At 39.2% G+C, this 17265-nt stretch overlaps 1 protein-coding gene across 1 annotated transcript; it reads left to right on the top strand.

Moving 5' to 3' along the window:
• The first annotated feature begins 946 nt into the window (after positions 1-946).
• Positions 947-15592, top strand: ncstn (nicastrin). Its single transcript, XM_085377831.1, has 17 exons — positions 947-1045; positions 3747-3848; positions 4305-4428; positions 5161-5282; positions 7767-7912; positions 9602-9746; positions 9916-10028; positions 10497-10649; positions 10767-10871; positions 11739-11816; positions 12095-12264; positions 12369-12471; positions 12855-12956; positions 13254-13341; positions 13801-13964; positions 14111-14323; positions 15348-15592. The coding sequence occupies exons 1-17, from the start codon at positions 988-990 to the stop codon at positions 15468-15470; spliced, it is 2109 nt and encodes a 702-aa protein (XP_085233957.1). The 5' UTR covers positions 947-987; the 3' UTR covers positions 15471-15592.
• Positions 15593-17265: the final 1673 nt, after the last annotated feature.

The following is a 17265-nucleotide window of genomic DNA, read 5'->3' as shown; positions in this document are numbered from 1 at the left end:
TCACAGTCAAGTTTGTTATATGGTTACCTGTTACACCTGACCCGATTCTTGTTAAATACTGAAAATGTGGTTCCTTTTATAATGTGCAAAGTTCTCATTTTGACAGTCTGCCCTCTACCTGTAAAAGGAAGCACTGTCATTATTACCCAGAACACATTCTGGCAGATGTTAGAGAAAGAAAAAAAAAAAGAAGAAAAAGCGGGGGGAAATATATAATCTCTCTTTCATTGAAAGGAAAAGAAGCTCATCCCACAGGATTTTGAACACTTTAATAAAACAAACTAAAATAAAGGCTTTGTTTATTGGTTAAAAGCTTCAGTGGCTTACATTACATTAAATTCATTCAACTACGGATTTATTTTAAATGGATTTCCCCCTTACAAGATGTTTTTGATAACTGTACATTTAGCATCACAAGTCAGTTTCTGCTCTGCAGGACTGTATCACTCCCAATGTGTCTGAAAACTGAATTACTCTCTTCTGTCATGTCCAAAACACCAATATAGTTAACAAAATTAAACAATGACATGTTGGTTAAGTCATATCAAATAAAGATAATACTCTAAATACATACATACATACATACAAAAATTAACTGAAACAATTTTTTGTACTTAAATAACTAAAATTAATATCAAAATATTATGGAAATTCATAGCTTTTAGTCTATGCTAGTATTTCAAACTTGTCAACAAATCAAGCATGAAGCGTTCCACTTTCTATTAAAAAAATGTGTGATCTAATCTAATATCTGATCTTTTAAAACTTTGCCCGTCACAAATTTTATAAAAAGTTTCAAAACAATAAAAACAAACTAACTGAAACATAGCTGAATCAAAATCTACCATTTAAAGAATATATATAATACATAACTTCAGTCCATCTGAGTCCGCCCCTTTTTCTGTAAACCGGACCCAAACAGCAAAACCCGGATGTTTCCCCATGTCAACACTTCCTGTTGTGTTTTCAGCTTTTCAAACCAGGAAGATGGATTTGCTGTCGAATAAATGGATCATTAACTTGATATTTTGTTTGTTTTTCATAGGTGAGTTGTATTCCCCTGTTGCTAAACTTGTGTCTTCGTCTAACTGCTGAAGAACGAAATGTGTTTCGCTTTCGGGCGGTTAGCTTCGAGGACTTCTTTGTGTCCGGTGCTAGCTGAATGCTAGGCTAAATTAGCGTTAGCAGGAGGTTTTCTGTCTGCCTTTAAAATCTATGTCCCGGTTTTAAAATGGGTTTTTCAACTGAGTTCGGTGCTTCGACTGTTCTCTACGCATTTTAAACAAGTGGATGTGCAAAAGAAACACAGCATCTATTGTGTTAATTAAGCCTTTGTGGTGATTTTGTAGTGACAGATTGGGTCAGCCCTCTTCTTAACTCAGCATCAGCGTGACCGCTCGTGATTTCACCGCTGCGGCCGCCCCCGGAGGGATTAAAGGCTGGACCGCTACACCAGATTATATACATTATATACATATTTCTTGTAGTTTACGTGACTCTCTAATGAAATTAAACAGAAGACAAGCCACTTTCAAACATTTAGAATATCCTGGTAAATCGGCACATAGGTGAGCAAACATAGCATCATTTGAGATGAAAAAAAAATCTGTTTCTCATTTCCCCTTTCTGTTGCTGTGGGGAGATTAGTTACAAAAAACCCCCGAACAATTGTGCTTTCTTTTCATTCTAAACGTGACCTTTACTTTAGTGTTGAGTGATTTTTAGTATTTTGATAAAAAGAAATGTCAGACATATTATTATAATAAAGACAACTAACACTAACATTTAAATTACTTAAAAAAATGTTTTTAAACAATAAAAGCTTAAAAACAACTGAGCCTACCCAGTATGAAAAGTAGGAAACGAAACAGAATTGAAATATTTAGAAAATAAGGAACTGTAATAACTCTTGAACTTACTATAGTTTAAGTTTGATAAAAGTGTTGTGTAAAAAGAAAAAACTTGAGCATGCTTTCAGAAATAGTTTGTTGAGTAGTTAAGATGAAGTCAGAATATATATCTGTGGTGCCCATTACCCTTTTTTAAAACCTTAGCTGGTGTTCGCAAACGTCTTTGGATTTAGTCTCAATAACAACTTTGTCCTCACGCTTTTATAGATCATCTGGTTGATGTGTTCCTATTTTTTGTTAGGCAGCAAATTCTTTGGTATGCAGGAACCCTATTTATGTAAAATAATTAATAATAACAATGCTATGAATTATACCGCTTCTTGAAGTGCAAAAACGTACATTTGAAAATGCTGTCCTGGACCATGTTAAAAAGATGAAACCATGAGGTCAGGTTAAAGCGAGGACACTGATCCTTCTCATGTAAAGTTTTTGAACCCAGATACCAAGAATATTTTATGTCTTTATGACTCAAGCATATCAAGATTTAGAAACACATTAAGTATTTTACAACTTCACTGCAAATTTTAAAGCCGACAACCTCCCCGTTGTCTGAATGGGATCCGTTGGCCTGTTTTTAGACTGTTGCTGTATGTTTCTGTTGTTGACTTTCAGCAGTATTAATTCATGAGCGATTAGATGCTGTTATAGTGTAACATTTGAAGGATGACAGTTTGAAACCCCGAAGTATTGTATTGTACACAATACTTAAGCACAGTTTCGTACCATATATTACCTGGGGAATAAAAGCAGCATTGTATTGCTTACATGTCATAAAGAACCTAGTTCTATTATTATCCAAATAAAAGACGTTAAATAAGCGACCTGTGACGCAGGATTTATTTGAAAATTATTTCTACAAAGCATGTTAAAGGAAAAGCTCCTCTAATTTCAATGTGGGTAAACAGGCATCTTAACTCTCAAGGAGGAATCTTTGGATGTATAATAGGAGTAACCCTTGTTTCTCTTTTGTGAACTGAGGGGTGAGCAAAGAAGCAAAATAATAGTGATCGCTGTCTGTACAGCTCAGTAGGCCTATACTTGTAAAAAACCTGCAACCAGATCTTTATTCATATATACTGAGGTGTCAAAACGTGTGAATAAGGGTATTTCCAAAACTGCGGCTTGGTTCTTTCTTTGGTTTTCAGTTCACACCTTGTTTTTGAGCTCATGTTTCAGTGTATGCTTCTGCTTCTGCTACTTTTCTTTTTTTTCTTTTTTCTTTTTTTTAAAGAAAGAGAGAGAATGAACTAACAACACATTTTTATATATATATATATATACAAACTTTATCATCAAAAGATGAACTCCGTTATTGTGCTCCAGTTCACTTGTTTCCCGAACAACCTTTAAACATTACAGTGGGTGTTAGCATCTTCACGTATACTATGGAAACTGGTGCAACATTTATGCCGTGCTGACTAGGCCTCGGAAAGGACCTCTTTGTGTTGTCTAATAGTCAAAACACAGCTAGTTGTAAGTGCAGGTTATAAAAATGAGAATGAGTGTTGCTGTCATGCTTGGGGAACCTGCCTACTTATAACATTATCACAGGGACCAGGCTCGCGATGGAAACTATAAGAAATGAGAAAATGGAAAATTGGCCTGTTGTGCGCAGACCTCTGTATGGATATTTTTAATGCACTGGGAGCTCAGAGTTCATGGTTTCTTCATGCAGAATGAAGCTTGGAGTAGATTAGGATCTAGCATGTTTCAAAGTGTTTAGAAAGTTTGATTTAAATTATTTCTAAGAAAACAAATCAGGAGACAATAGTATAAGTGGAATAGTAAAGATGAAATTTGTGTGTATGTTCAAATATTTGTTTTTTCTTCTTGCAGGTGTCAGCTGTAATTCAGTGGAAAACAAGATTTATGTGCATCTTAATTACACTATACCGTGTGTGCGACTTCTAAACGCAACACATCAAATTGGCTGTCAGTGTGAGTACATCAGCTTCTATTATATTATATTTTGATATTATTATCCAAGTTGAACCTATTACATAAAAGTATTTGTTGTAGTTTGGAGTATCTTAGATACACAGTGAGCAATAATAAAATGCTTAGTGAGCATTAATCTGCAAACACCTTCCTGTGTTTCCTGTGTTTTTGCTTCAGTTGTTCAAATTCACAAACACACATCTGTGTAGCTGTGACAGAAGAGTTCTCACAGATGAAAGCCCACAGTAAAACAAATATTTCCTGTGATAACTACCTGAATATCAAAAAACTGAATATCCATAGAAGTGTGTGCTGGTGTCACACTACAAAAGCCTCACCAGTTTTGCAGTTTTGCTTCTGTTTAATGAAAGTAATGGAGAATGATTGAAAAGCTTTTAAGGATATTTATGTCTTGGACAGCTGTAACACAGATATATTCCTTGTTTCGGATTTCAGCGTCTTTATCAGGTGATGTTGGTGTGCTCCATGTGCTCGAATCAGAAGCAAACCTGGACTGGGTCCTGAAAACTGGTCCCAACCCTCCTTATATGGTGATTCTGGATTCTACGCTCTTTACGAGGTGCGCTCAACATGTCTCACCCTGTAGTGGAAGCCCCCACAGTAGTTTTTAGTGAACATAAACCTCATTTACTCACACTTTAAATCTGTTACTGATTTACTCCATATTTGGTTTTATTTTGAACAATCAATCGACATCAAAACAGAATTGCAGTTTGAAACTATCCAATTAACAAATGTAAAAGCTGCAGTTAGTCCACACTTTGTATACTGTCTATGATCCTGCTAGCCAATCAGATGTGATGCAAGACAGCTACATATACACCCAGCAATAACACGCATGTGGAGTAGTTTTAAATTAATAGGTTAGAAGTAGCTCATATTTCTATCTTTTGATGTCGGCCCATGTGGTAATGCTACATGTCATGTTATAAATTATTGCACTTTGAGTATCAAACTGGAGTTGACTTTAAGAAATTAAAGTAAGACATTTTTCTCTTTCAGACCTATTTTAGATATTTTTTTATACTTAACAAAAAACAAAAACTTTGGTAATAAAAATAAATCAGTGAAGTAATGGGACTGTGGCTCTGTTATGGAGGCCAATCTGCTATAAGTTGTCATTTACTTACATGCATAATAAAATAGATGTGTGTTTAATAGGAGCTGCTAAACTTAAAGAAAGAAACTTGAACCATATTTCAAAAGAATTAACGCACCTATGATCTCTGTGTTTTGTTTTTTTTTAACCTGCATCATCTCCTGTACTGTGTGCCGGCTGTCTGCTCATCAGATCTATCATGATGAAACTTAAGACTGGCTCCAGTAGGGTTGCTGGAGTTGTTGTTGTGGCGCCAAGCTCAAATCCAGCTGAGGGTTTCTCTCCACACACCACCTGCCCCAACGAGAACTCAGGTGGGTGGGGGTTACATGTTAAGGCTTGCTCCACAGTTTTACACAAGCTACAGAAATAAATTATAGTTTGATGATCCTCAGAGAGCTTAGCTCATAAAACCACAAGTTGTAACTGGGTCATATTTCATGTTCTGCGCTTGACTTCTAAAACATTGCAGTGTCTGCAAAATGTCTTGTTTACACTCAACAGAGATTTAATTAGAATGGCTTTTATTGTCACTGTACACATGTACAGTAAGATACAAAGCATCTCCTACTCAGTGCAGACATGTGGGAAAAGAAAGGGGGGTGAAGTCCACAGTTCTGCGGCATTATATCAGGAGAAAAAAGGGAATTCACATCCTTTACTGAAGTAAAACATGTAATTTCACAGTTGGAAGATGCTTTGCTAACGCCATATACTATTAAATAGTCCTGGATTCAAACTTTAAGTCTAGTCGGGGTAACATGTAGCACACAGTCAAAATACCGTATTTTCACGACCATAAGGCGCACTTAAAAGTCTTAGATTTTCTTCAAAAAGTGCGGCGCGCCCTATAGCGCAGTGCGCCCTATGTGTTGTAAGGAGGACGTAGTAGAGAACACCATGAGAACGTTAAAGGGTGAAGTGTGGGCGTTGATCGTATATACCGGGACAATCGCACATACCTGTATAAAAGAACAGGTATGTGCATTATGCAGGACATCGTTGTTTTAACAACCCTGAAAATGGCAAAGAGACACGCTTACGAAGCACAGTTTAAACTGAAGGCCATCAGCTACGCGGAGGAACATGGAAATCGAGCAGCGGCGAGAGAATTTAAGATTAACGAATCGATGGTTCGCAAATGGAGGAAGCTGGAAAACAAGCTCCGGCAGGTCAAGAAAACGCAGCTGAGTTTCCGCGGACATAAGGCGAGGTGGCCCGAGTTGGAGGAAAGACTCGAGCGGTGGATCATCGAGCAAAGAGCGAGCGGGAGAAGCGTTTCGACGGTCACCATTCGGCTAAAAGCAGTTTCACTAGCTGAAGAGATGAACATTGAACATTTCCAAGGAGGTCCGTCTTGGTGCTTTCGTTTTATGAAACTGTGCCATTTTTCCATCCGGACCAGGACTACGATAGCGCAGCAACTTCCAGCGGATTATAAGGAAAAGCTGGCCATCTTCCGCTCCTACTGCAGCAAACACATCGGCGACAAAAACATCCAGCCCAGCCACATCACAAACATGGACGAGGTCCCGCTCACTTTTGACATCCCGGTGAGTCACACTGTGGAGAAGAAGGGGACCAGCACGGTAGCGATACGCACAACGGGGTATGAAAAGTCTTCTTTTACTGTTGTGCTTGGCTGCCATGCTAATGGACAGAAACTGCCGCCTATGGTGATTTTTAAGCGAAAGACTTTGCCTAAAGAGAAGTTTCCAGCAGAAATCATCATTAAGGCAAATGAAAAGGGCTGGATGGATGAGGAAATGATGAAAGACTGGCTGAGGGAGGTGTATGTAAGGAGACCAGGTGGTTTTTTCCACGCATCACCATCGCTGTTGATCTGTGACTCTATGCGTGCCCATCTCACAGCCGATGTGAAAAAACTTGTGAAGCAAATGAACTGTGAGCTTGCTGTCATTCCGGGAGGCCTGACAAAGGAACTCCAACCGCTGGACATCGGTGTGAACCGCCCGTTCAAAGTAAGGCTGCGAGCGGCCTGGGAGCGATGGATGACCGGTGGAGACCACAGTTTCACTAAGAGTGGAAGGCAGCGCCGGGCGAGTTACGCCACAATTTGCCAATGGATTGTAGATGCTTGGGCTAACATGTCTGCTGGCACTGTTGTTCGAGCTTTCGCAAAAGCCGGCATCGTTTCCGAGGAGCCGCACGGCACGGAAAGTGACTCTGACGGTGAAGACAGTGAACCTGGCATGTTTGATGGAGATTTAGCGCAGCTGTTCAATTCAGACACAGAGGATGAGGACTTCGATGGGTTTAATTGATGATAAAAATGTGAGTACCAAACTTTGTTTTGCTCCTGCTTTATTTTTAAATACGCACACTTGTATGCTTGTGTGTTGTTGATGATGACGATTATTGGTAATAAAAATGTGAGTACCAAACTCAGTTTTGCTCCTGCTTTATTTTTAAATATGCACACTTGTATGTTTGTGTGTTGTTGATGATGACGATTACCGGCAATAGAAATGTGAGTAAGGTACCGAATTCACGTTTGCTCCCACTTTATTTTTAAATACGCATACGGTACTTGTATGCGCCCTATGGTCCAGTGCGCCTTATGTGTGTGTTAAATACAGTAAGGGCACACATAACTGAGACTGCGCCTTTTAGCACAGTGCGCCTTATGGTCGTGAAAATACGGTACTCCGGGTCATTTTAGGGAAGTTGGATGCTTGGTAGATGAGGAACAATCCAACTGTATCTTTGGATCAGGGGTCTCTTTAATGTTACTGATGGTAATTTTTGTTTTTCCCCTCTCTGTGCGTCCCCTATAGGCGTGTATTCAGAGAGCTATGACCCAGCCTTAGCCCACTGTAACGTGACCGTGTGGAACCCTCTGGGAAATGGCTTGTCCTACGAGGAGTATGACTTCCCGATGTTCTCCCTGAAAGACGACAACGACACTCAGGCCATAAAACAGGTTATTTGTTTTCCACTTGATGTTGGAGAGTACAAGATTGTGCAGTCACATGATAAGCTACTCACACACTACGAGTCCAAATCTGAACTTGCCTCACCGGTCGTTGAGGTTAGATTAGAAATAATGCTCTAAAGCTGTTTCAGCAGCAAACAAGGTCATCTTCATGTAGATCACATAGTTTTGCATTAGTTTAAAACAGAATGGCACACTATTCAAAGAGAAGTTATGTTTCTTCCCTTATAAAATAGACGTGTATCGAATTCAGATTACATTCATAGTATGGAGTCTAAGCTGCTTGGTTTGACCTGAACTACAACTTTTTGTTATAATTTCAGTTTACAGGCAACTTTAAGGATTTAAAGTTGCCTGTAAATAGCCACAGTGCTAAGTAAAAGACCAACGAAATGCCGCAATTTCACCTACCAAAATATTCTGAATGTTGTGTACCAAACAAATTCATACTATTTGTAAGGTATTTCCATTACAAAAGGCAGTAGATGCACAACATACAGTACAGCGGTCTGCTTTAATTAGCAAATGTGAAGGCTAGCAGCATTTAGCTACAGCTTTCTGTGTTTATATATACATTATTCAAAGCAGCCATGCTCCTGATTTTAACCCTTACAACTATCCAAATGCACAGATTAAGCTTGTGTTTCTTTTGTGTTATATTTTGAGGTTGGACATTTTAACGTGGGAATCGGTTTTTTGCTTTTAAAGCCAGCCTTAGAAGATTAGAAGATTTGCAGTTTTTGACATTTTCATGTTGATGGGTTTAAACTAGGGATGTGTGCCACTAGTCCAATCATCGACACTGTTGTCACTAGTTAGTGCTAGATGTACTAGGCATTTAATCTAATTATTTTACATTTATTTGATGCTGAATGCTGGCACACTGTTGTATCCCAAATATCATGCAGCTGTCTGCCACCAGATGGAGCATGGTTGTTGAGAAATGCCATAAATCTGTTAATCAGGCCTGATATTTTTGTTAACAACTAGTTAGTTCTTTTAAAGGCAAAAGAGTGAGATTGTGAATACAAATAGTGGAAGATTGGACGGGCTCTCTCTTAGTGATAGGGTGAGGAGTTCAGTTATATGTGAGGGGCTCAGAGCAGAGCCGCTGCTCCTCCACATTGAAAGGAGCCAGTTGAGGTGGTCGCCTCCTGGGTAAGGTGTTCCAGCCGTGTGTGTCCTACCAGGAGGAGGCCCCAGGGCAGACCCAGGACACGCTGGAGAGATTGCGTCTCTCAGCTGGCCTGGGAATGCCTCGATGTGATAGCGAGGTCTAGGCTTCCCCAGAACCTGACTTCAGATAAGTGGAAGAAAATAGCTGGATGATTTATTGTTTTATTATTTCAGATTTTTACATTCATTGAAGTGGTTGGTCTGAATTTGCAGCACACTTTTGAGTTACAATTTCGTAGTTTTTCAGATGTTGATTTGTCATAGTCATTCATTAATGAAGACTAATTAACGGTTTCAGATGCCTTTTGATTTGGGAGTTTCTGACATCCTTGATTAAACACTCCTCAAATTTAACGTGATATTGTCAATATTATTGACTAGTCGGTTAGTCTAATTTTTTGTCCTCATGCAGTCGACTAAGAAATTTGTCCCCAGGAACATTCTTAGTTCAAATCTGTGTATACAGGCGTTTTTCATCTGTGTGCTTTTCTCCATTCACAGTGCTACTACAATCATAACCATGTTGTGAATGGCAGTAGTCCGCAGTACCCACTGTGCGCGATGCAGCTCTACTCACACATGTCTGCCGTCACCGACACGGCCACCTGCATGAGGAGAAATGGCATCAACTTCAGCTTAAACCCAGGTATTTTTCAAGTGTAATTATCTAAACATTACTTAACGTTTTTACAATATGTGGGAAATATTTTCAGAAACATGCTGCAAAAATATTTAAATAAGAGAGTTTTTATCATTGTTATTTTATTATAGTGCTAATCACTGTTTGTTTGGGCCTTGTTCTTTTCACCCTGAAGAAATCGTATGTGACCCACTTGGAGACTTTAATGTTTTGGCCTCGACCAGGCCTCTGAACTACACAGATAAGGGCCACAAGATGGGGGAGAGCGTGGTCATCGCAGCAGCGAGGGTGAGTTCAAGCAAAAGTGGTTTCAAAAGAAAACCACAGTACCACGTGTTACATATTAACATGCTGAGAATGATGTGAGAATTCAGTATTACCCTCAAATAGACTTTATTTGGGTCGACGGCTGAGGTCAAAATTTTATTCATCTTGCTTTTATTTTGAAAGTCGGTCATTGCTAACCCCCTCTACCTGGATTTTCCTGTTTGGCTGAGTGGTGGTTCTGACCTCTAAGTGCAGTTCTTGTATCCATGACATAAAATGAAGATGAATAGTGGCCAACATATCAAAGTGACTGCTCACTTTTGAGTAAAGGATGTACTATAGATGGTAGAAGTGGCTGATCTGCAGTATACAGTGGTAGAGCTTTTGTTTACATTTTGATTAATAAAAATGTTCATAGCTAGTTAAATTGAACAACTTGTGTAGATAAATTCTCTGCTTAATCCCTGTTCGCTCCTGTCCTGTCTGCAGCTGGACAGCCGGTCTTTTTTCTTTGACATTGCTCCAGGCGCCGAGAGTGCAGCCTCGGGGTTTGTCACCTTGCTGGCGGCAGCACACGCTCTGCGCAACGCCACCCAGGAGGCCCAACCCAACCGCAACATCCTCTACGCATTCTTCCAGGGGGTCAGTTCTTTGTTTTTTTTTCTTTTTTTCTGTAGTCAGCGGAGTGCTCAACTAACATTTGAGAACTGTTTTCGTTTTGACTGTCCTGCCATTCATCCATTTGTCTGTTGACCACAGGAAACCTTTGACTACATCGGCAGCTCGAGGTTGGTGTACGACATGGAGAATAAACAGTTTCCTTTGGACCTGGACAATGTTCACTCGGTGGTGGAGATTGGACAGGTGTGTATTATATTACTGATAGCTTTACACGTAACTGTCATGTGGCACAAACTCCTGAAGTTTAAGGAAAATTTTGTTTGAATTTGGGTATATTTTTTTTCATACCTGCATTTGTTTATATTTTCAATACTTTTAGATTAAAGGCAAGTTTATTTATATAGCACAATTTAACAACACGGTGATTCAAAGTGCTTTACAGAGACATTAAAGAACAAAAACAAATAAAAAGCATGATTTAAAATCGATTAAAAAAACAGTGGATAAAATCAGAACAGTAGATAAAATCAGTAGTTAAAATGTAAGTTTTGAAATTTAAGCTTAACAGTGCGGATTTGGTGTTTTATTCAAATGCAGCTGAGAATAGGATAGTCTTCAACCTGGATTTAAATAAACTGAGCGTTTCTGGGAGTTTGTTCCAGATATATGGAGCATAAAAGCTGAATGCAGCTTCTCCGTGTCTGGTTCTGACTCTGGGAACTGATAAAAAACCGGATCCAGATGACCTGAGGGATCTGGAAGGTTCATACTGGGTCAGGAGGTCACTGATGTATTTTGGTCCTAAACCATTCAGAGCTTTATAGACCAGCATCAGAACTTTAAAGTCTATCCTCTGATGGACAGGCAGCCAGTGTAAAGACCTCAGAGCTGGACTTAAAGAATAATTCAACTAGAATACCTCTTTACTTGACAATTGAATGGCTTTAAAAAATTCAAATTAAAACTTTTGATTATATATAATGTTTGTTTTTTTTACCATGTGCAGATTTCTTTTGTGTTACTTATTAATAATTATTTAATATTAGTTGTGGGTTATTTTAATGAAAATGTGCAAGTACAATATGATTATGTCGGACTTTCCTGTCCTAGGTGGGACTCCATGGAGAATCAAAGCTCTGGGTTCACACTGATCCCGTGTCTCGGAGGAACAGCAGTGTGAATGAAGAGGTTGGTCTCTCTCCGTACCTATATCCCTCTCACCTCCTAAACACTCATGTCTCTGAGCCTTCATTTCTTACATTCCTCTATGCTTTAGTTTTATGTATTTATATACTTGTTATTCTCGCCCCACGGCAGCTGGGACGGGCTCCTGTGTCCATGTAACTTGTGCGGGAAAACATCATAACTTTCAGATAAACGGAAAAAAACTGAAACCAGAGCTCACAGTGTGTGTTTTACTGTGTGGCTAACATTTGTTCTTACTTCCCTTCACTGATCTGTTTCAGGTGGAAAAGCTCATCAGAAACTTGAACTCGTCTGCCTTAAATCTCAACTTCTCATTGCAAGAGCCCAGTTTCTCTCAGCCGCTGCCTCCGTCATCCTTGCAGCGTTTCCTGCGAGCACGGCCAATCCCTGGTGTTGTCATCCAGAATCATAACTCTGCTTTCACCAACAAGTACTTTGCATTTTCTTCAGTATAAATAATAATCAATCCAGAGCTAGGGATTGTTTTTGGTTTTTTTTGTTTTTTTAAAAATCCATTTCCTGTTCTGTGCACAGGTACTATGAAAGTATGTATGATAATGCGGAGTACCTGAACATGTCTTACCCACCAAACCTGACGCCAGAGGAGCAGCTGGAATACGTAACAGATGCTGCAAAGGTATAGCTGTTGTTAAAACCGTTTAAAAGTGTGTTAACCTACATTTAAAGTGATTTTTATTTATATTTTTTAAATGCATTAAAAGTATTAAGAGCAACATGAGCCCTGGTTACTGATCTTTTCTTCTTATTTTTAGCTTGAAAGAGTTTAAATATATATATTTTTAATTTTAAGATCAGCTTGTTTGAATTATCTTTTCACATTAACAGTTTTCCAAAATATAGCAAGTCTATTTTTATTTAAGCTGCAGAAAGTCACGTTATCGTCTAAACTTTGTTTATCATCTAAACATTGTTGCTCTGTTGTGTTGATTTACTGTGGAGAGCTTCATACAAAGTCTTTTGAGCTCTGAAAAACATTCTTTGTTTCCCTGCATCATCAAGACTCTGACTGAAGCGGCGACCATTGTGGCTCGAGCTCTGTACACACAGGCAGGAGGATCGGACCCCATCCAGCTGAAAAACATTAACGTGGATAGTCAGATGGTAAGTTTATTTATTTTAATGAATGCTATTTTGTTTACAAGCTCATTTTTCTTATTCCAATTATCTTTAACTCGTCTAAGAAATCTTCAAAAATAAGGAAATTTAAAAACTTTAGTGGCTTCTTCAGTCACTTCATTCATTCATTTTGAACTTGAAATTTATTTCTTTTAAACTGTTCAGCAAAAGTTCAATAATAATCAATTGTAGATTCTTTATAAGTGCTTTTTATTTTCTCCTTGATGCTGCTGTTACCTTGTGGGACTGAACAGAAGTGAATCTGTCCTACTTCCCTCACAGGTGACCCAAATGCTGTACGGTTTCCTTGTTAAGTCAAATAACTCCTGGTTCCAGCAAATGGTACCTTCGGACTTCGCGATTCATCTGCGTAAGTTGATCCTGTTTTGTACTAGACCGTTAAAAATGTTGTAGGAGTAAAAAGTCTTGTTATGTGTCTTCAATATGTTTCATCTTTATTTATAAAGCACTTTAAAACAACCACAGCAAAGTGCTGCATGTTGGAACTAAAAAATAAAATTACATAAGATATAAATAAAATCCAAATAAAAGAAAAAAGTTAAATAATGAATTAATTAGTTAATAACAAATTTAATTAAAAGGAAAAACGAAGTCCTTCTGAGGCCAAAAGCCAAAGAATAAAAATGGGTTTTAAGCCGTGTTCTAAAACCCATTTCTATGGGTTTTGTTGATAAATGTTGCTTCTTAACACCTATTTAGATGCTGTTTACAATATTGTCCTATTGTTGTTTTGAAGTATGAAGTCTTAAATGAAGCTTATCTTTTTATCAAAACTTTATTTCCTCACAAAATACTTTCTTTCTCTCAGGTGAAAGACCCACAAACTTCTACGTGGGGGTGACACAACAGCACAGTGAACCGACTCTTCTGGTCCAATACCTGCTGGCCAACCTGACCGGCACCACCGTCAACATCACCCAGGACAACTGCCAGAACCAGAGAGAGGGCGAGGATGACAAAGAGAGCAAACATGTAAGATTTACAACAGTGTGTATTTTCTTGAAAGTCAACTTGGGTGTAAGTTGCCCTCTGGTAATTTAAGTAAGAACTTTAAAACCTTTGGAACATCATTTATCTAATTCCTCCCTTTAACACATTGTTCTCAACCTGTCCCTCAGATATACAGCTACATGTGGGTTCAAGGTGCAGCACCTCCCAACAGTACGGAACGAGTGGCATTCTGCGTTCGCTCCACAGTTCGTCTCTCCAAAGCGCTGTCCCCGGCCTTCGACCTGGAGGAGTACACCTCCAAAGATTACTCAACGTGGACGGAGTCCAGGTGGAAGAGCATTAAAGGGCGCATATTCCTGGTGGCCAGTCATGAACTGGAGGTAAACTTTTCCTCAAAGACACCACAGATGTGACTGATGCACACACACAGCAGAGAAGTTGTTCTACAACTAAAAAGTTTGATATGTGAATGCAATAACTCGAGACAAGGCAACATAGGATTTTGAAGTTGATACCATTGATAGTTGCTTCTACTAGCAGGCTGAGGGGTAGCACTGTTGGCATCCAGTACTTTTTTGTAAGCAGTGATCTCATTGTTAGTGGAGGGCAGGGATTGTTTTAAGGCACGCGAGTGCTTGTGGGAAAGTCTCATGTTGAAAAAATGGCTTCCAAACAGCAACAAGAGACCAAATTTGCATGGTAATTGTAACAGTGTCCATGATTGGTTGTTATTTTCTCTCTGATCTAGATTTTCTCACAGTAGTGTTTGTGATTTTAGCGGCCGATCCGGCCTAAACCAACAACTCCGGTTTCCAGAACTACAGCAACAAAAGAGCCTAACAACAAAAACAAAACTGGTTAAATCCTGGCAGTGACTGATTGCGTGCGTTGAACAAATTTCAGGTCTCTGCATGTTCATCAACACATTGTGCTAAAACAAATCGAAACTCTTTTATTTCAGTGTTGATACAATCCGATTTTGTTAATGTGGTAACTGCATCTCACTGCTTAAACTGGCGCCTTTGGGTTCACCGTTTGTATCACTGCAGCTTTAAAGTCACATGATAATGTGACTGAGTTATTTTTAATATAACAGCTCATCACATGAGTGCAAAGCCACAGGCAGCTGGAACTCGACTTCCCTCATTCTACAGTTTTACCCCTGTGATAGCTGGAATAATCGCTTCCACAGTAAAGCATTTAGAGGCTTTTTGGTTGAGAGCTACAATCGGAACTACTTGATGTTTAAATGTGACTATAAATAAAGGTGATGTTATCTTGCTGCTGTGTACACCCTGGGGGGTAACAGAAGTTGATACAGTAACTTTGTGGTATGTTTAGAAGTTAAAACTGCGTTTGAAAACCTTCTTGTTGTATCTGTAACGATTGCCCTTTCTCCTCCAGATGTTGACGCTCGGAGTCGGTGTCGCCGTGTTGATAGCATCCTTAATGTTGACGTACATCATCAGCTCAAAGGCCGACATACTCTTCAGCTCAGGGAGGGAGCCCACCGCTGCCACCTACTGATTCACTCAGAAGCGTCTCAGACCCACGACCACTACTTCTACTACTATTGCTACTACTACTACTTTTATCCCAACCAGACATGGACAGTTTTCTTTAAAACACACCACGAGTAGGTACACAGACAGGTTAGTATCAGCTGCATCGAGGTGGGGGGGTCGGGGGGTGAGGGGTTCCTTTTAGACGACGACTCCGTGTTTATGGACTCACTCATGTGAGGCGTGACATGACTGGACCGGACTGGATTTGCCTGGATGGATCTGGACTCATCAGGGTCATAAAACACACTGGTCAGGCACCAGCAGGCCCTGCCAGTGGAAACGATGTTTATATTTTTTGTTTTAGGTTTTTTTTGTTTTGTTTTGTTGGTTTTTTTTCCCTTTTATCCTAAAAGAATGTTTTGTTTACTGTGTCATGGGATAGGCACTAAACATTGAGCATTACTTTGAGCTGTGTGTATGATTTTGAAAATGTGAATGCAGCCGTGTGTGTGTGAACAATTATAAGTGTGCGCACGTCTGTGTGTGTGTGTGTGTGAACTTTGTATGAGGATTGCGATGGTATGTGCAATACTGTAGCTGTCTTCTCTGTCAGTGTAGTTAACTTATCAATCAGTTTTAATGATAAGAAACCACTTTGTGAGTCAATGAGCAAGTAGTAATATTACAAATTTAACATTTTGCAAAATCTGGAAATGTGCAGTGAAAGATTTTGATAATAAATCAGTATCATTCAGTCCAAGTACACATGATGAAACTGTACTTGTAGACCCACTGCAGTTTCACATATTGTGATATTTGAATGGGAATTTTCCAAGAGTCTGGCATGGCTGAAAAAAACACTTTATTTCTCATCAGTCAGCGGCCATAATGTATTAAAAAAGCAGTCAGAAAGATCAGTTTTAGCAGTGAAAAACAACATGCTGGTACTCTGCCTTTGCACTCTTTGGTTTTTTGGTTTTTTTCCCAATGAAGTTTATTTTCTGAAAATTGTATGACACACGAGATTAGTGATGGGTGTTTGTTTTAATAGATGGAATTAAAAGACCGATTGTGATGCCTTGATGAAGAAATAAACATTGCTTCTTTTCCAAACTTGTATTTCACAGTCCTTTGACTTTGGCACAGAAAAGCAGGAAAATGTTGAAAAAGGGATCACAAGGATGGAAATTACTTTGTTCATTTATTTATTTATTTTTTATTAAACACACACAGGAGATGCTAATTTCCACTACTGCAAGACAAATGTACATTTAGAAAGTACATGGAAAGGCACTGGCTTCTAAATTGCCACATTAACAAAGCATCTAAATCACTGAGAGGAAGACCCACTAGACTAGAGCAAGTGCAGCTGACAGCTTCAAGCCTTCATCAGATGCAGGATCCATAAATTAGGCCTCGGTGCAGCTCCTCAGTTCATCAAGCAGTTTTAACTCCCTGCCCCTCCTTTCTTTAAGACCGCTTTTTATTCTGTTTGGTACCCCCCCAACACAGGTGTCACAATGTTACCCACTGCCACTATTGATGCCTGTGAAGCCTCTGGCTGTTTTGAAGTGGATGTGATGAGCAAGGAGTGAATCTGACTATGAAGCAGAATTGATTGACATTTATCCTGGATAATCCTTTTTTTTTTTCTGACTCCAGCAGACTTCACGTTCTTTTCCGTATAAACTTAAACTACTAATTGTGCGCAGCAGAAAAGTGTTTACTGAAGTCACAGAGTGAGGGAGCCAATAGTTGTTTTTTGACCTTCATAGAGCTGGATTTGCAACTGGAGGAGTCGCCCCCTGCTGGCCATT

This window comes from Diplotaxodon limnothrissa, linkage group LG18 (assembly GCF_057381915.1).
Source record: "Diplotaxodon limnothrissa isolate DT_005_m linkage group LG18, D_limnothrissa_male_GT1.1, whole genome shotgun sequence".
Lineage (NCBI taxonomy): Eukaryota > Metazoa > Chordata > Actinopteri > Cichliformes > Cichlidae > Diplotaxodon > Diplotaxodon limnothrissa.
This window is presented reverse-complemented; position numbering and strand designations above follow the sequence as displayed.